The following is a 19,593-nucleotide window of genomic DNA, read 5'->3' on the forward strand; positions in this document are numbered from 1 at the left end:
AATTGAATCTGTGGACTGCGCTTTGGTATACTTTGTAATTACGAACTGTGGTGATGTTGGTGAATCCCTGAAAGTGGAGTCCTGGAGAAGGATAGGAGGAGGAGGAAGACCTGCTTTTCTCTCCCTCCCCTAGGGTAGCTGGAAAGTCATATTACTGTGAGGATTTGGTTTTGTTTTGCTTAAGAAAACAGGAGTGCTAACCACCTTCCCTATGTGAGCATGTATGAGTATGGAGAGTTCTCTCTTTCTTCTCCTCATTTGGAGGCATAAATAGGCCTTCTCGTTTGCAGTGTAGAATGGGCCTCCTGAGGTTAGTGTGAGGTGCTCCTGCTATACGTGGCATCAACCCAAATGTGTATTATATTTAATCTGAGATGAGATCTTTTTGATACAGACCTAAATGAAGACATAACAGATTAGACATATTGGAGATTGTGGTTTGTTATTAGGAGAAACTGCAAGTGGATTGCTGTTACACTATAAGGAAATTTGGTGAGGGGATAGTAGAATTCTATATAAAGCCTTCTCTCTTAGAAAAAAATGTGAAGGTTGTGACTGTAGACCTCAGATATTTCAGGATTATGAATTGAAGAAAGGGGCTTGGATATTTTGCTAAATAGTTAATTATGGAATACTGCTTGCTTTTCTCTAAGTAAGAATAAAATGTATTTTTTAATGATACTGATGAATTAGAGACTCTTTATTTGATGCATTCACATAGTCCCTTCTAAACTCTGGAATCCATGAAACCTGGAAAGATTTATGGAGGCTTTCATCTTTCTGAGGTAGATTAATTGAGTTCCTTACAGTTTACTAGCTGAGTGTCTGCATGAGACCTTAAAAACTAAGGTCCTGTCTCCTCTATATGGATCTTAAAGATTTCATGGTACTTTTAATAAAAGCATAGGGATTTTGTTGTTGTGTCCTGATTAATACTTGTCCTTTCATCCCATTGTTCTGTGTTTCCACTGACTCCCACTCCAGAGGTTCCTGTATGTATATAGCTGATAAATTGCTTTGGGATAAAAGGCTTATAAAATATAAATATAAAATATTTAATAAAAATAAAATATAAAACAAATATAAAATATAATTGATGTTCTTTAGAGAAAAATCTTGTCGCTCAATTAAATAATAAAAGGAATGAAGTATCTAAACCAACTATTCCATAGAATAAGCTTGCTTTCATTTTCAAAGTTCAAAAAGACAGACAGTTGGGAAAGAAGCCAGAATAATATCTGCAAGTAAGGCAAATAATAGAACAGATCATCACTAATTAATGAACTGACATTCCCAACCAAACTTTATTAATGGTATATGTTGCTATATTAAGAAAGATAACAATCTGTAGCTTTCTCCTTATATCAGCTAATGTCCACCAAGCAAATTAAGGGAAGCGTGGAATAAAGAGTAAGACTGCCTTGCTAACAGCAAACTGTGGAACAAGTTGTGCAAAACACCAATAGATCTATCACTGACCTAAAAGTTAAACTCATTCATTACAAAATGGCATGTACCGCATACTGGATACCTGTTAGCATAAAAAAGCAGCAGTACTGTAAATGTAACAAAAATAGAGAAAAGAATGGAAATCTGTTGTACAAGATATGGAAATATCCTACAGCAAATTATTTTGGGGAGGGAATAATAAGTAGAATATGTATTGTTTCTCAATAGCTATCCAAAATGACACAAAAATCTTCATCAGAGGATCTTTACACTTTCATAAAAATCACAGAGCAAATTCTTGCTACAATACAGTACATTTGTTGCTTAAGAAAAGGGAGAGCTAACAGAAAGCATACTCAATGGCTGCTAGCCTTTAAAACATTTTGGGGCCTCCTGGCTATGCAGTTGTGGATTATACACCCATTCCTTAGGGATACATGCCCTTGGCAGTGTATTGTATTGCTATTTTAGGCACTGTGTGACTGACCAAAACTACTCCCACAAGCAAAATTACAGATTCCATGAAGGCCAGTTGTCATATATAAAGTCATGGAAAAAGATGTCAGAATACTCACTGAGTCTCAGGGCAACACTGGATGCATTTCTTTTCTGGCTGACTGATGATCAGTCACCCTGGGATAGTTTTGGCACAATCCAAAGACTTCCATGTGGCTAACAGCTGTATTTTGGAGCTTAGAAAGCAAGAAATGAGGAGTCCATGAAGCTAAAGATTTCTTCTCCCTGCTGTTGCCACAAACCAATCAGTGGTTTTTTGGTGGGAAGATTTTTCACTATCAGGCTCAGTATTGCAGAAATGGCACTGTACAAAAGATTTGAAAGTAATTAATTATCATATTAGATTGATTTATCTAGCCAACTCAGAAAAAATATTTTCAGTTAAATAAGAGGCAAGAAGATTTTCAAGAAATTGCCAAGATCTGGTCAGCAGGTGGGAAAAAAAGGTGGCATGTCAAGGAATAACTCATGGATTCTCAAACTGCAACTACCTTATCCATAGTGAAAGTTAGAACAGCCTAGGGGTTGTTTTAATTTACAGAGGTTGGCTGTAGTTCCTAAGAGATCATATGCCATCTGAGAATTAGTCAACATCATCCTTTCCTTCCCCAGCATGCTGTGCTGCATACTAAGGTGGGGGTGAGCGTGTTGGCTTAGGAGTTGGCTGCACCAGTTCCCCCTCTACTACTCCCACCATTTCCACAAGGGAATTCTCAGCATGGCAGCTGCAGCTAAGAAATGCAGTATTAAGTTCCAGTTACAGGCTCTTGAAGAATGTCAAACATAAGGGGGTCTAGTAAAGACATTGAAATTCAAAATAAATTGACTATGCAATTGTTCTGTGACTCTTTATACAACATTTCCCACACATAGTGGTCTGTCTCTAAAGAGTGACCACCAGATTTTGGTTCTTCTGTAATAAAAGCTACCTTTTCACTACATAGTTGGCAGATACTGTCCAAAAATAAGATTCATCTGACATACTTATTTATGAAAATAAGGCAAAAGGAGTATATATTGCAGCAGGCCCTAAATGTGGGCTAACTAAATTATTCTAATCTCCTTTTAAAGCTCGTTTCACAGCTGAATTTCCTCAGCTTTGTGCCTTAGAGCTGTTATTCCACAGTTAAAAAAAATACTTTGTCAGAGTTTGCCCCCCCCCCAAAAGTTCTGGACAGTGATCTTATTGGCTGGCTCAGTATAATTGTTTTTGGCTTTGTATTGAGTAACATACTCAACTGCTGCTATTTGTAGTATCAGCTTGCCCTTGTTCAGAAAACAATGTTTTTCCAGAGAAATAGATTAAAAGTCTTTTCAGTAATTGTTTAATTTAGTGAAAAGTTTATTGAACTCCAGAAATTTGTGGGCTACATCCATGCTGCTCCTACCCATCTGCACATCTAAATTTGAATGCTACTTACGACTATTCCTAATTTCTGCAATCCTTTTTGTCTCTCTTTACCATTAGTGTCCACTTCTCAGGTCAGCACTTTCTCCACTCCTTCATACCCTGTTCTGAATCACAGTCCCTTCCCAGCTGCTGCACATCCCTTGTTGCTACAACCCTCTCCACTTGCTGTTTTCATCAGTACTGTATGAGTTTCCAGTCCTTATGTCCATCATCTGTAGCCTCTCTTCATCCTTTAAGGGAGACTGCTTGTCAGCTTACCAATTTTCCAGCTCTTCCCCAAATCAGCCTTTGCTGTCCTTATCAAACCTTCATTACCCAGCTGAATTTCTGACTTCTCTACAATAAGTTCACGTCTCCTAATATCCTCTTTCCCCCTTCCCACCAGTGACTGATGAAGGCAGACACCAGCCCTTTCCTTCGCTGCTCATATCTTCCATGCAGGTGGAAGTTCTTTGCTGAAGGGCAGTAATTGGTGAAAATTCCATCTCTGTTTTAATGTGGGGGTGTCAGCTGACCTGGCTGAAGGCAGTCTAGCCTAGTGGTGAGAAGGGGCATCAAGAATTGACAACTAGAGTCAGAGCTGAAATCGGTAGTCAGAAGCTGAAGCTTAGGGTCAAACCAGAGAGCAGGAACAGAAGATAGCAGGCTAGCAGGGATTCAGAGTAAGGGCAGGATAGGTGCAAGTCTGGGAGCAAGGCAGGGGCAGCCAGAACAAGGTAGCACAGAAAGCAGGCACAGAGGTGGATGTTAACATTGAGCAGCCAGTGAACTGCTGCTGGCCCCCACAGCTAATCAGGTGGTGTGGCCAATTAGGCAGCCTACTGCAGGCCTGCTGTACAGACCAGGCTGCCTGGAGATTAGTTCTGCTCTGGGGCCTGATTCCTCACAGGAATCCCTACCTCAAGGGTGCTGCTTAGGGGCCTGATTTCTCAGAGTAAGCATGGTGAAAGGTGTGCAGGAGATCTGGGTCATGGATGTGTTCTTCAGCTTACTATGAATGTTCATCTGGGCCATACCTGTCCCAGTCTGTCACTTGCTCCTGATGTGGTCTACTTCTGTGGGAATTCTGCACCAAAATATTAAAAATTTTGCGCACAATACAGTGTATTTTAAAATTCTGCATATTTTATTTGTCAAAATAACCCAGTATAATCATGCCAGTTTCAATTATTTTGCTAATTTATTTCAAAATACCTGTCAGCAAGTATGTCTTCCCTCCCCTGCCATGAATGCAGAGGACAGGAGGAGATGACGTCTTGAGTTCCCTTCCAGTCCTATGATTCTATATGTGTAACAATATAGACAACAAAAAGATTCCCTGTGTAGAGAGTTAAAGAAACCCCTATGACAACCCAGTTCTTGTTTCTCTGTTATACTTTTTGGGGGGCACAGTTGCCAGCTGCGCACATCTTGGGGAAAAACTCTGCTTCACTGGTCTTTTAGTTGATTCTTGTTTTTTTGTCCTGCCCCCGTAGGATTACCATATTTAAAGTTTCCAAATAGATGACACTGCTGGGGGTGGGGAAGGGGAGGAGGGACTGGATGGGGAGTACCGTTGGTGGGTATTGGAGGGGATATTTGGGGGAGTACTGAAGGGGGCTGTGTGAGGCCTACCCGGCTCAGCCACCTACATCCCCTCTTCCCCAGAGCCCAGCTGTGGGACCAGACACCTGCACCTCCTCTCCCCACAGCCCAATCACGGGTGCCCCCTGGCCCCGAGGACCCCCCCAAGCTCCACACAGCTTCATTACTTTCCCGCCAGGTAGAGATGATTCACACCTGCTGATATTGGGGGGGGTGCAAATTAAAGGTTTAGCTGCCCTCAGAACAGCTCAATTAACGCCCCCTGGCAAGAGCCCCCTCTTACCCTCAGTCTCCCCTCCCTACAGCTCCCAGCTGTTGCTCCTGCCTTTCCCTGCGGAGCACAACCCGCCAGCTCTGGCAGCCTAACCACACCATATGACTGAGCAGGACTGGCAAATCCGAGAACTGCAGCGCTACCCTGCCTCCCACACATGCACACTGCGAGCTGGGGAGCTGGGCTCTGTCAGGTCCAATTCTGCCAGGGAAAATGAAATTCTGTGCAGAACATTAATTCTATGCAAATTCTGGCACAGAATTCCCCCAGGAGTATTGGGCTAGACTTCACTGCATGTCCTAGGAGGAAACAGGAATCACTACCAACTTAAACTGTTCACTTACCTTGAAATCATCAGGTATTTCTCTCTTGGGTTCATTTAGCAGCAATCAGCCTATGTCAACAAAATGCTAAGTGGCATGAATGCTCTTTAAGCCATTCATGAACTACACACAGGGAAACACCAGCAAATCTCTGTAGCCCACAGCCTGTCATCCCAGAAATGTACTGTCTTACACTGCTCAAGACCTTCTCTTGAACAATGCAAGCTCATTAATTAGTTCGCCACTTCGTGAAAGGATAGTGGACATGCATCAGTCTTTGTAATCTGAGTAGATTTTCCAAGCACTTTAGACAAATTCATTGGTAAGGATAAAACATTAAGGATATTAAGGATATTAATATTAAGGATAATAATAAGTTTATTAACTACAGAAAGATAAATTTTAAGTGATTATAAGCAGTAGATATAAAGGTCAGAGATAGTTACCTAAGAAAATAAAAACTAAACACACATTCTAAATCCTCAACTTTCAGACTAAGCAAGATTTGAATCAAACAGCTTTTCTCACCCTACTGGATGTAACAGGCAGGTTACAGTTCTTAATACACAGGCTGAATTTCCTTCTCAGCCTGGGATCAATCTCCCCAGTTCTTGTTGCCTTCAGAGTAGGTGTGGGAGGAGAGAGGTGTTCTTATGGTGCCACTGTCCCTTATATTAAACCCTCAGTCCATGTGCCTGAAAAAATATTGTCCCAGACATGTCCTAGTGGACCTTGCTGAATCACAGAGTTGAGCAATTCCCCTTGTGTGGTGCTTGTGCAACTGTCTCTTATTGAATTGTAAATCTCATTTACAATTCCCCTGCTGGTCAGTGGTCATTTAACGCCCACCAGGGTGTGGGTCACCACCTTTGTTGCCACTGGAGAAAGGGCATCTCCAGGAATCACAACATATTTCAATAACAGTCACATAGCAAAAGCTCATAACTTCATACTCAATAACGATATACATATTTTGACAGAACAATGAGTTTCAGCAAATCATGACTTTTCATGTGGTACCTTACAAGACATGCTTTGTATGAAATATCACAACCATATACAAATGATGAATATGGGGGTTACAGGGTGCTACTTTGAGGCACAATACATCATTCTGACCCACCTTATACTGTATTCCATAAGGATAAGATATTTTTATATATCCACCCTAAATTTGTCCCCATAGTACATTCCTATTTCCACATAAATCAGTCCATAAGCTTACCTGTGTTTTTTCCTAAGCCTCAGAGCACCGTGAAGGAACAGAGACTCCATTTATTGGATGTGCGTTGAGCATTGGTGTTCTTTCTTCAGAGAACAAAACTCTTTAGGAAATCACCCAGATTCTTCATTGCTCTTATGGAATCATGAGTGAGAAGGCGATCTCATCACAGGTTTTTCTTTGCTGTGTAGATGTACCCATGGAAGGCATTATGGCTATATTATCATTATGTATGACTTTACCTTTATAGGTTTCAGAGTAGCAGCCGTGTTAGTCTGTATTCTCAAAAAGAAAAGGAGTACTTGTGGCACCTTAGAGACTTAGTCTCTAAGGTGCCACAAGTACTCCTTTTCTTTTTACCTTTATAGAATCTCATCAGGCTGAAAAACTAGCATCATTGGAAATTATATGAACTAATAAAGTACGGTTCCATTCCCTGCTCCACCACTGGCTTCCTGTGTGATTTTGGGCAAGTCACTTAGCCTCTCTGTGCCTGAGTTTGCCATGTGTGAAAATGGTGATAATAGCACTGCCCTGCCTCAGGGGTGTTGTGAGGATTAATATATTAAAAAGAATGTGAAGCACTTTCAGATCTACTGATGTAAAGCACTATACAAGACCTAGGTATTATTATCATCACTACTACAAATTCTTTTGAAGTTCTCTAATTTATAATATTAGATGAACCAGTTCTCAGAAGACAGCACTTAAATTCAGAAGAAACTGAAAACGTGTTTATTATACTATGTTTTATGTTGTTCAAAAATATTTATTTTAAAAATGGGCTTTAGCCATAGAATTCTGATCTGGATTCCAAGCATCCCAGGGCTTGGGTTAGGTCCATTGTAGAGAGCTAAGAGAAGGCTGTAAAATTCATACCAGGATTTAGATTTTGAAATACCCCACTGCTGAAGAGCTAGATCGGGGTGGGCAAACTACGGCCCGTGGGCCACATCCAGCCCTTCAGATGTTTTAATCCTGCCCTCAAATTCCCGCTGGGGAGCGGAGTCCGGGGCTTACCCCACTCGTGCCGTGGCTCAGTGCGGCTCCTGGAAGCAGCGGCATATCATCATCGGGCTCAGTGGGTAGTGATCAATGGCTCCATGTCTAGTTGGCAGCCGGTATCAAGCGGAGTGCCCCAAGGGTTGGTCCTGGGGCCAGTTTTGTTCAATATCTTCATTAATGATCTGGAGGATGGCATGGATTGCACTCTCAGCAAGTTTGCAGATGACACTAAACCGGGAGGAGTGGTAGATATGCTGGAGAGTAGGGATAGGATACAGAGGGACCTAGACAAATTAGAGGATCGGGCCAAAAGAAATCTGATGAGGTTCAACAAGGACAGTGCAGAGTCCTGCACTTAGGATGGAAGAATCCCATGCACTGCTACAGACTATGGACCAAGTGGCTAGGCAGCAGTTCTGCAGAAAAGGACCTAGGAGTTACAGTGGATGAGAAGCTGGATATGAGTCAACAGTGTGCCCTTGTTGCCAAGAAGGCTAACAGCATTTTGGGCTGTATAAGTAGGAGCATTGCCAGTAGATCGAGGGATGTGATCATTCCCCTCTATTCGGCATTGGTGAGGCCTCATCTGGAGTACTATGTCCAGTTTTGGGCCCCAGACTACAAGAAGGATGTGGAAAAACTGGAAAGAGTCCAGCGAAGGGCATCAAAAATGATTAGGAGGCTGGAGCACATGACTTAATAGGAGAGGCTGAGGGAACTGGGATTATTTAGTCTGCGGAAGAGAAGAATGAGGGGGGATTTGATAGTTGCTCTCAACTACCTGAAAGGGAATTCCAAAGAGGATGGATCTAGACTGTTCTCAGTGGTAGCAGATGACAGAGCAAGGAGTAATGGTCTCAAGTTGCAGTGGGGAGGTTTAGGTTGATATTAGGAAAAACTTTTTCACTAGGAGGGTGGTGAAGCACTGGAATGCGTTACCTAGGGAGGTGGTGGAATCTCCTTCCTTAGAAGTTTTTAAGGTCAGGCTTGACAAAGTCCTGGCTGGGATGATTTAGTTCGGGTTTGGTCCTGCTTTGAGCAGGGGGTTGGACTAGATGACCTCCTGAGGTCTCTTCCAACCCTGATATTCTATGATTCTATGTTCCACCTCTGGTTCCTATGTGTAGGGGCAGCCAGTGGCTCTGCACACTGCCCCTGCCCCAAGCACCACCCCCGCAGCTCCCATTGGCCAGGAACCGTGGCCAATGGGTGCAGCAGGGGCAGCGCCTGTGGATGGGGCAGTGTGTGGAGCCCTCTGGCTGTCCCTACACATAGGAGCCGGAGGAGGGACATGCTGCTGCTTTGGGGAGCTGCTTGAGGGAAGCACCGCTTGGAGCCTGCATCCCTGACCCCCTCCTGCACCCAACCCCCTGCCGTAGCCCTGATCCCCCTCCTGCCCTCTGAGCCCCTTGGTTCCAGCCCAGAGCACCCTCCTGCACCCCCAGCCCCACCCCAGAGCCCACACCCCCAGCTGCAACCCTCACCCTCCCCCCCATACCCCAATCCCCTGCCCTAAGCCAGAGCCCCTTCCCACACCCTGAACTCCTAATTTCTGGCCCCACCCCAGAGCGCTCACCCCGTCCCGCACCCCAAACCCCAATTTCATGAGCAATCATTGCCCGCCATACAATTTCCATACCCAGATGTGACCCTTGGGCCAAAAAGTTTGCCCACCCCTGTGCTAGATGAACCACTGTTTAGTTCTTTAAAGTGCCAAGGCAAGCATCTCAAGCCTCTACAGTTATAAGTAATGTGTTACACTAATACTATATACATGTTCTTTACTTGTTTAATAGTTTGAATTGATACGTTTTATAGTTCACTCAGTATGGAGGTACAAACAATTCTGCAATATTGGAACATACCTCTAGCTCTTACCATACTGTTCTTCTTTGCGTGCTTGCACATGTCCATTCCAGTATAGGGTTTTGCACGGCCCAAGCACAGACGCTGGAATTTTCTACTCTAGTGATATCTGTCAGGTCGGCTCCAGCACTGTCTGGGGCTGTGCATTCATAGCACTGGTATAAAGTGCCCTGCCGAACCCGTTCCCCTTCATTTCCTTCTTATCATCCAGGACAGTGGCTTGAACTCCTTTCATTGCTCAAGCAATTCCTCCTAGTGGCTTTTTCTATTTCTTCAGTGTAAATAGTTACACTATTTGATAGTTAGTAGTTAGTTCAAATAGTTCAATAGTTTTAATAGATAGTTTCAGACGCCTCCGCTCTTCGTTAACAAGGTTGTTCACCTTCCCAGAGCCAGGGCATGCCTCAGTCGTTGGGCATCAAGCCTTGCACTTTCTGTGGCAAGTCGATGCCATTAAGTCACTTGCACTTGAGTTGTCTCAAGTGCTTAGGGGAATCTCACAGGAAAGACTGCTGCCAGATTTGCAAGATCTTCAAATCCCGTACCAAGAAGGACTGGAGGGCAAGGTTGAAGGTCCTTTTCATGGAGGCAGCCCTAAGTCCCACTTCAGAACTGTGTTTCTTGGACTCGGAACCAAGTACCTCAGCTTCGGTGCGGAGCCCTCTTCATAATGGTCGTGATTCCTGGCACTGATCTTTATCTCCGGTGCCAAAGAAGAAACATAGAAAGCAGCAGGAGAAGAGTCAGTCTCCGGTGCCAAAGATAAGTAGGCATGGGGACCATGATAGAACCTGCATTGAGCCACTCTTCCTCCCTGGGACTGCAACAACAGCTGCCTTCAGCTTCGGTAACTCCTCAAGTTCCACTGATGCTAGCACAGAAGGCACCTTTTTCGGGCAGACAGCATACAGGTCAGTTCGCAGTACTGTTGACTCTGGAGACATTTACAGTGGCCAGGGACCTACTTTCCCTACCAGTACCCGTGTCCCTGGAGATTCAAGACCCGGCACCACTGGTACCGCTGAGTGGCAGAGAGTCATCTCCAGGACTTTGCCTGGCACCGCAACTGCCCTCAAGGTGAAAACCCCCTTTGGCAGCATCTGCACAATCTTCTCCATGATGCCAAGAACTGGCACTGAGGGGAACGGCACTGCCTTGGTTTCCCTGTCGCAGGTCGTCTTCTTCATCAGAGTCCAAAATGCGGTCTTACTCTTCCTGTCATCATAGCTGCCTGCACTGTTCCCCAGGCCATTCCTATGCTACTGTGACCCCAAATACAGGGTAGCCACTGAATGCTTGGCCACCAGGTCCATGTGGACTGACGCCTATGCAGTGGCCATTTTGGAACCAATGGGGGATTCTGCTGGCCCATGGCACCTTCTCAAGGTGATCATACTCTGTGGCCTTGGAAAGTAGCACCCCCGGTACCGTGTTGAGAGACCACTGACCCAGACTCTGGTACCAAACCCAGTACTGAGCCTCTGGAATAAGTCCTGCAGGTCTCTGCTGATACAGAGGAAGTGGCAGAAGCTCCTCAGCCAGTCATAGCCTGACCACAAGGACCACTGGGACTTGTTAAAGTGGGTGGCTTTGAACTTGGGTATACAGGCAGAGGTTATCAAGGAGACAACTCATAGATTCCTAGATATTTTGTCAGCAGCGGATCCCTCTAGGGTGGCTTTACCACTCAATCAGACCATTATTGACCCAGCCAGGGCACTGTGGCAAACCCCTTCCTCCCTCTCTCCTACAGCGAAGCATACAGAGCAGGTGGGAAGTTGGGGTAGACAAAAATTGGATGGTGTATTCCACTTCTACTGTGCTTACAACCCAATGATCTGAGGTAATGTGGGTCCAGGCATTGAGGAAGCGGGAATGTCAGTTGGAAAACAAGGGAGTAGCAGGATCTGGTGTTGAGGGGATTGTAATGTCGACCTCATGCATCTCGTCAAAACAAGTGCTTTGAGCTCCCCGAGTGTCTGGGATCAGTCTGCGTGGTTCTGCTGAGGAGGTTGGCAGAGGAGGCTACACCTGAACCCCCTGATCTTCCTCCTCTGTTGATCTTGCCTGGCTGACTGGGCAAAGTAGCAGCCAATCTGTTGGGATTTCTAGTGTTTTCTGGATACTGCTGGGGTATACAGACCTAGACATTTTAAAGTCGCCATAGAGTCTTTAAGGCCATGGAGTTTAGCATCTGTTTTCTCTGTCCCTCTTCAAAGGGGAGGACTTGGAAGATTGGTTGCACCTCATGAGGAAATCCCGAGGATTGCAACGACAAGCTCCTGTGCATGGTTACCAGCTGTGGCCATTGATCTGGCCATGGAATCAGCGGCATCCAGAGCTGCCTGTAGGGAGGCCCTTGCCACTGTTTTCCCTTTCTCAACTAAAGAAGAGAACTCATGTCTAGACTCCTGGAGGAGCAAGTCCTTACATTTTAGCATGGACTCCCACATACTAAAATCATAGCGGCCTAGCAAGGCTTGCTGGTTCGCTACGTGGAGCTGTAGTGTTGTCCCCCGCCCCACACCCTCCATGGAGTAGGCCTTTCTGCCGAAAAGGAACAATTTCTTTGGATCTTTCGCCTTGGGCATAGATCCCACTTGACCTTGGTGATCTCTTTCATTGGTGGCCACCACAACCAGGGACCTTAGGGGCGGGTGCCAATCTTCCTGCTTGTATTCTACCCTAAACTGCATACAAACAGAGAGGAACAATGCCTACACTCTTTGGATGTTACATAGGCTCTAGCTTTCTATGTACAAAGGGCCAAACCATTCTGCAGATCAACTCAGCTGGTCATAGTGATAGCAGAGAGAATGAAGGGCCTTCCTATCTTCACCCAGAGAATTTCATCCTGGATTACTTCATGCATTCAGGCGTGTTATGAACTTGCAGGTGTCCTTCCCCCAGCTAACCTGGCTGCTCATTCCATAAGATTGCAGGCCTCCTTGGCTGCTTTCCTAGTGCAAGTCCCTATTCAGGACATCAGCAGAGCAGTGACCTGGTCATCAGTATACACATTCTCAATGCACTATGCCGGGGTGGCCAAACAGCAGCTCGCAAGCCAAATGCGGCTCTTTTACAGTTAAAGTGTGGCTCATGTAGCTCCCCAGGTCTCCCCGTTCTCCACCTACCAGATTGTGACCGGGGGGGGGGGAGACTCGGGGGCTTCTGCCCTGCAGCAAGATGGTGGGGCAAGGGGTTTCTGTCCAGCAGGGATGGGGGTCTAGGGCAGGGGAGGACAAACTACGACTCACAGGCCAGATCCAGCCAGTCAGGTTTTTCAGTCCAGCCCACGGGATTGCACCATGTCCCTGCGGCCCCTGGGGGAGGGAGGGGCAGAGGGCTCCATGCACTGCCCTCACATGCAGGCACTGCCCCCCACAACGCCCATTGGCCAGAATGGGGAACCGTGGCCAATGGGAACTTCAGGAGTGGTACCCTCAGGCAAGTGGCAACCCACCCCACCCCCAGGAGCCACTGCCTGGCATGCTGGCCACTTCCGGGAGCGGCGCAGGGCCAGGACAGGCAGGGAACCTGCCTTAGCTCTGCTGCGTGCTGCTAACACCCCGGAGCCGCTCAAGGTAAGCGGTGCCAGGCTGGAGCTCGCAACCAACCCCCTGCCCTGAGCCCCCTGTCGCACCTCGCACCGCTCCTGCACCCCAACCCCCTGCCCTGAGCCCCCTGCCGCACCCTTTCTGCACCACACACCCTTCCTGCACCTCAACCCCTTGCCCTGAGCCCCTTCCTGCACACTGCATCCCCTCCCACACCCCGTACTCCCTCCCACACCCCAACCTCCTGCCCCAGCCCTACATTCATGGCCCTGCATACAGTTTCCCCACCCAGATGTGGCTCTTGGGCCAAAAAGTTTGCCATCTCCTGGTCTAGGGGATTCAGCCCCACGAGAGGTGCCTGCTGGGTCTCCAGGGCTTCAGCCCCGGGGAAGCGCCAGCTGAAGCCCCTGCCCCCACCACCCTGCTGCAGAGCAGAAGCCCCGAGCCCTGGAAGGTGTTCCCAGCTCTCGAACTTCTGAAGATTGTCATATGCGGCTGGGAGGGTCAGTAAGTTATGCTATCCCTGCACTATGCTGTCACCCAGCAAGCTAGAGATGATGCCAATTTCAGCCACGCAGTCTTACAGCCAGCCTGTCTGAACTCCAAGCCCACCTCCTGTACAACTGCTTGTGAGTCACCTACATTGGAATGGACATGTGCAACCACTCGAAGACGAAAAAACAGTTACTAACCTTTCTTTAACTGTTGTTCTTCGAGATATGTTGCACATGTCCATGCCAAAACCCACCCTCTATCCCCTTTTCTTTGAGTCAGTCGGTACGAAGAAACTGAAGGGGAATGGGGTTGGCAGGGCCCTATGAGTGCAGCACCAGAGGGTGTTGGAGCCGACCCGATGGATACCACTAGGGCAGTGGTTCCCAAACTTGTTTTGCCGCTTGTGCAGGGAAAGCCCCTGGCGGGCTGGGCCAGTTTGTTTTCCTGCCGCGTCTGCAGGTTCAGCCGATCGCAGCTCCCACTGGCTGCAGTACGCTGCTCCAGGCCAATGGGAGCTGCTGAAAGCAGCGCGGGCCAAGGGACGTACTGGCTGCTGCTTCCAGCAGCTCCCATTGGTCTGAAGAAGCAAACTGCGGCCAGTGGGAACTGCAAACGGCTGAACCTGCGGACGCAGCAGATAAACAAACCGGCCCGGTGCGCTGGGGGCTTTCCCTGCACAAGCTGCGGAACAAGTTTGGGAATCACTGAACTAGGGAAAAAATTCCAGCAAGCGTGCTTGGGGCGCGCATACACCTACGTTGGAATGGACATGTGCAACACATCTTGAAGAACAACAGTTACAGAAAGGTTAGTAACTTTTTTCTTTGTTGAGTTTCCTGTAAATGCTTTATAAAATCTGATTTCTTTTTTTTAATTAGATCTCTGTTGATGGCTTCAGATATATTGCTAACAGCTGCAGTGGGATTAAGCACTTGGTAATCAATGATATGCCAACTCTTACAGACAAATGTATTCAAGTAAGAAATTGAAAACAACCTTGCATTTAGGGGAAATTTCTGCCATTGAATACGTGTGTACCTTTCACATTGACTTCAAAGGGAGTTGTGCACATGCAGTCTATTAGGAGAATTTTACCCTTTAAACACTTTTTACAAGAATATATATTTTTTAAAATCACCAAACAAATTAGATCAATTTTATTCCAGACCAGATTTACAAGTCCTTTTAACACTTGATAACTCTCAAAAACTTTCAACAGTTGTTCCATCTTTTCCCACCTGTGCATTGGCACAATCAAAGTATAATCTCCTATCTTATAAATAAGACCTATTTGGCTTTATTTTGTATTAAATCAAAGTTTAGCTGGCCATTAGTATAGAATATCAGGCCAATATTTTGCTACTGATTTTTTGCAGAGAACTTCCTGTTGACTTCAATGAAGAGTTCTGCATTAAAATCGAAGGCACAATAGGGCCACAGATACGGAAAAAAAAATTCAAGCTTCTGCAAATCTAATTGTTATACTAGATGTATACTCTTCTGTTTCTGCCCTCGCCCTCCCAGCATCCCTCGGGTCACTGATTTTTTCGTCTTATATTTTAAATTATAATAAAAAAATACAAGATTTTAAGTTGATTATCTGTACCATTGGTCACAGTTTAAAAGTTTAGTTTTAAAATTGGGTTATAACTATAATGGAAGAAAACACAATGGTTATTATTAGATCAGTGAAGAAAATATTAGTTAGCTTTTGGCTATGTGACATATCATAGATGTGGATGTTCTGTTTAATCATCCTTTTTTTGTTTTCTTTTCAAAGGTTTTAGTTGAAAAATGCCAAGATATTATGTCTGTTGTTTTTCTGGACTCTCCACATCTTTCTGATGTAGCTTTTAAAGCCCTTGCTGAATGTAAACTTGTCAAGGTCAGAATTGAAGGTCAGTGACTTTCAGTAGAATTATTATTTATGCTTTTAGAGTCTGATCTGGCTCATTTGAAATCAGTAGGAGCATTTCAATTAATTTCAGTGGGGATTCGGATCAAGCCCTTAATGCATAGCTAATATGTGATTTATATCTTCATGTAATTCAACAGGGAATAATCGGATTACTGATTTAAGTTTCAAGTTGATGAGCAAATCCTGCCCACAAATCAAGCACATTTATATGGCTGATTGCCAGAAGATTACAGATGTCAGTCTTAAGACAATTTCTCCGTTGAAGTATATTCTTGTATTGAATTTAGCGGATTGTGTAAGGTAATAAATTACATCCCAGTTTCCTGTGATCTATTTATTTTAGTTAAATCATTTATATTCCTCTTAAGGTGAATTGCTTTCAGATTTAAATGCTCTGACTGTGCTAATAAATATAGTATTAATTTATTTTTTAAAATATTGCATATTTGGTACATTTTTGTTCCAAATATACTAAATATGTACCAAATAAAAATAGGGGTTTTTTCTGTAGCATGTTTTGAAAAATACATTGGATATAAATATTGATTAGTACCCATATCTAGCAAAGCACTTAAGCACGCATGTAACTCTAAGCACACGAGTAATCCCAGGCATGTACTTAAGTACTGTGCTGGATTCAGGCCATAGTGAGGCTAGTACGAAACAGAATAGAATGTACAGTAGGACAGTGAAATTAGAGCTTATGGGTGTTTTATTAGCTTCTTGAAGATGGAGATAATGTATTCGGACTAGGAAGTACTAGGACATAAATACAATTACCTTCTTTTTTACAGTTATCAGCATAAAAGCAACAAGTTGCATTACTGCAGAAATATAGATTTGATGTAAAATCTGTTTTCAAATTTAAATTTGTATTATGTTATTAGAAACAAAGCCAAATAACAAATAGATTATGGACCAGATCCTGGCCCGTGCTCCAGAACAGCACAAAAGAACCCTAAAACTGTCCCCATTCTAGGTTTTGTGGTATAGTGGATGTGTCAGGAGGGATGAATGCAAAAAATTATTTAAATCTTGACAATGGCCCATTAAATAGTGCCATGCAATTGGATTGCTATCTTGAAATTTCTTGGGTCTTCCTAATTTTAAGGGGGCTACATTCACAAGCAAAAGGATGGCAACACTCTCACGGTGTTGTCCATCAACCCGGTCAGAATACAGTAAAGTTTCTCCCGAGGCTGTTGTTAATCTTCCTGATCCTGTCCATCTGCTCTCGCTGACCCCCAGGATGTGTAAGCTGGAGCATCTCGTCTCTGCTGTGACCTGAGCTAGCTTTCCTGTTTCGTACACTGTCCATATGTTCCAAAAAACGAGTTTGGTTTTTGTCTTAGTGTTGAGCACGTCAGTCTTCATGCCAATGGCTTCCTTTCGGCTTTCACCACTGGCAATCATATAGGTCATTGACTCCTGAAGGCCATCACACACAGTAATGGTCGATTTCTCCGCTGCTATTTTCGTAACATATTTTGTTTTTTACGGGATAGGGTTGTTAGCCCTGTGCCTAATCCCTAATTTGGAGGATCAGAGTGTCTGTTTGTCTGGTCCCTCCCCCACAGACCAGTCCAGCATGGTTGAACCTGCCAGGAGCAAAAAGCCCCCGCCAACACAGACTCTGGGGATCGTTAGAGCATGCAAGCTGTCCTGCCACGACAAGGCACGGACACCAGAGGACAAAATCAATCACAATAAGACAGATATCATTACCTTTAATATTGCCTCATCATCAGCAGTACGGATAGAGGATCATGTTTTCACCAATGCAGAAATCTTCTCATACTTGGGCAGCACCATCAGCCAGGATGATGGAATAAGCAAGGACATCCGGAACAGAATTAGTAAAACCAGGAACACCTTTAGGAGGTTAAATACAGTCTGGAAATCATCAAAATACAACACCAAAACCAAACTCAAGATTTATCAGAGTTGCGTTCTTTCAACACTACTTTATAGTGCAGAATGCTGGGGAATGAGAAAGTATGACATGTCCAAACTGTCTTCATTTCAGAAAAATCCTCCGTATCTTTTGGCCCAGAACAATCTCAAACCAAGATCTATTGACACCGGGCAGCCAAGAGGATCTGAGCACCATCATTGCCAGGAGGCGCTGGAGATGGATTGGCCTCATGCTTCAGATGGAAACTGATTCCATCAACAGAATAACAATAAGATGGACACCTGAAGGCAAGCGAAAACAAAGCCATCTGAAAACAACATGGCAAAGAACTATGGAAGCTGAGCTGAAAAACCTGGGGCACAGCTGGGGAACCATTGACAGACTTGCCAGAAACAGACAGGAGTGGAAGAGCTTCATCACAGCCCTAAAAAATGGGAACATGATGATGATGGTGATGATGATGATTCACAAGCAAATCACTTTTGGGCTTGTTGATGCTGCATCACAATGTGATAACAATGCATGTAAATATAATTTATGTTGTGTTGAGATGTGCTACTGTAGTGGCATGACATTAATAGTGGAGACAGCTGCCTGAATTTTCTGCTTTAACATTTAGGCCATGTCTACATTAGAAGGATTTACTAGTAGCATTTTTACCTACATAGAGCTGTTGACATTGTAACGTTGCTATGCTATGTGCACACTTTGCTGGTGCTGCCTGTTTGCACTGTGAGAAGTTGTATTGGCAAGACACACATTGCTGTGGGTAGGTTTCCCAGTGTGCACTGCATGATCTGGCACATTGCCTTGTGGGACATTTAGAAAGTGCATTGTGGGTTGTCAGCATTCCTGTCAAGAAAGTGTATGGGAGCTTAGATTCAAGTTCCCACAATTTGCTCTACGCCAGTCTCCATCCCATAATCTTATATTTTTGTGCTGTATTTTTTAAAATTCCCACAATTATTTGCACCAGTTTTCACTGGCAGAAGCGTAGATGGTGAACAGAATGCTGGAGTTCTTGTGTCTGTTGTAGGAATAGGGCAGCTGGGCCTGATTCTTCTGTATTTGCAGAACCCCAGAGCTACTACAGTGGCCAAGTATGCAGCAGTGAAAATGAGAAATTTGAGCAGGAGTGGATGCTGCAGACAGGGAACGAAAATCGCCAGGTACTGCAGACATTCACCAGTTGCACATGGTGGAGTAGTGCTTCTGGGCCCGTGAAATGAGCTCTGAATTGTAAGATCACATCGTGATGCAAATCTGGGGTACCAGTGGAAGTTTGTAATGCAGACGGCAACATTTTTGTAATTGTGTGCAGATCTTGTCCCAGTCCTCCAGCACAGAGACACCAAAATGAGAGCTGCTTTGACAGTGCGGAAACAGGTGGCAATCATGCTGTGGAAGCTACCAGTACTGGATTGCTATTCATTTATAGACAATCAATTCCATGTTGGGAAGTCTGCAGTAGGGGCTGTTGTCATCCAGATGTGGAATACCATTAAATATGTCCTGCGATGCAGGATTGTGACTCTGGGCAATGTGCAGGAAAAAATAGATGGATTGAGTGCTGTGGTCTTCCCAAACTGAACTATGAGAGACATATCCTGATTCTGTCTTGCTTCTGAATATATAAACAGAAAGGAATACTTTTCCAGGTTATGCAAACACTGGTGGATCCCTGGGGATGCTTCACTGACATTAACATTGGGCTGTCTGGCAAGGTGCATGATACTTGCATTTTCAGGAACACATGACTTTGATGGCAAGCTGCATTCACAGAGATTTTTCCTGGACCAGCACCTTCGCAGTGGCGAGACTGCAATTCCAACTGTGATTCTTGGGGGTCCCAATCTACCCTTTGCTTCCCTGGCTTATGAAGCCACACATTGGGCTCATGGACAACAGTAAGAAAAGATATAACTATCCTCTGAGCTGGGTGCAAGATGATTGTTGAATGTGCATCTGGTAGATTGAAAGGACTGTGGAATTGTCTCATAACTACACTGGATCTCAGTGAGCCAGATATTCCTATTATTGCTGCAATGTGTGACACAT

The 19,593-nt window shown here is 44.8% G+C and overlaps 1 protein-coding gene across 5 annotated transcripts in view; it reads left to right on the top strand.

Annotated features, from left to right (window-relative positions):
- FBXL13 (F-box and leucine rich repeat protein 13) overlaps positions 1-19,593 on the top strand; it is a 156,093-nt gene that overhangs the window by 88,868 nt on the left and 47,632 nt on the right. For 4 of the 5 annotated variants that reach the window (XM_038394324.2, XM_038394385.2, XM_043497476.1 and 1 more), the window contains 3 exons: positions 14,581-14,679; positions 15,483-15,600; positions 15,758-15,920. In XM_038394324.2, coding sequence (XP_038250252.1) covers positions 14,581-14,679; positions 15,483-15,600; positions 15,758-15,920 — 380 coding nt within the window. The remainder of the gene's footprint in view (positions 1-14,580; positions 14,680-15,482; positions 15,601-15,757; positions 15,921-19,593) is intronic. The other variant, XM_038394377.2, reaches the window with a different exon arrangement.

Source organism: Dermochelys coriacea, chromosome 1 (assembly GCF_009764565.3).
Source record: "Dermochelys coriacea isolate rDerCor1 chromosome 1, rDerCor1.pri.v4, whole genome shotgun sequence".
NCBI lineage: Eukaryota > Metazoa > Chordata > Testudines > Dermochelyidae > Dermochelys > Dermochelys coriacea.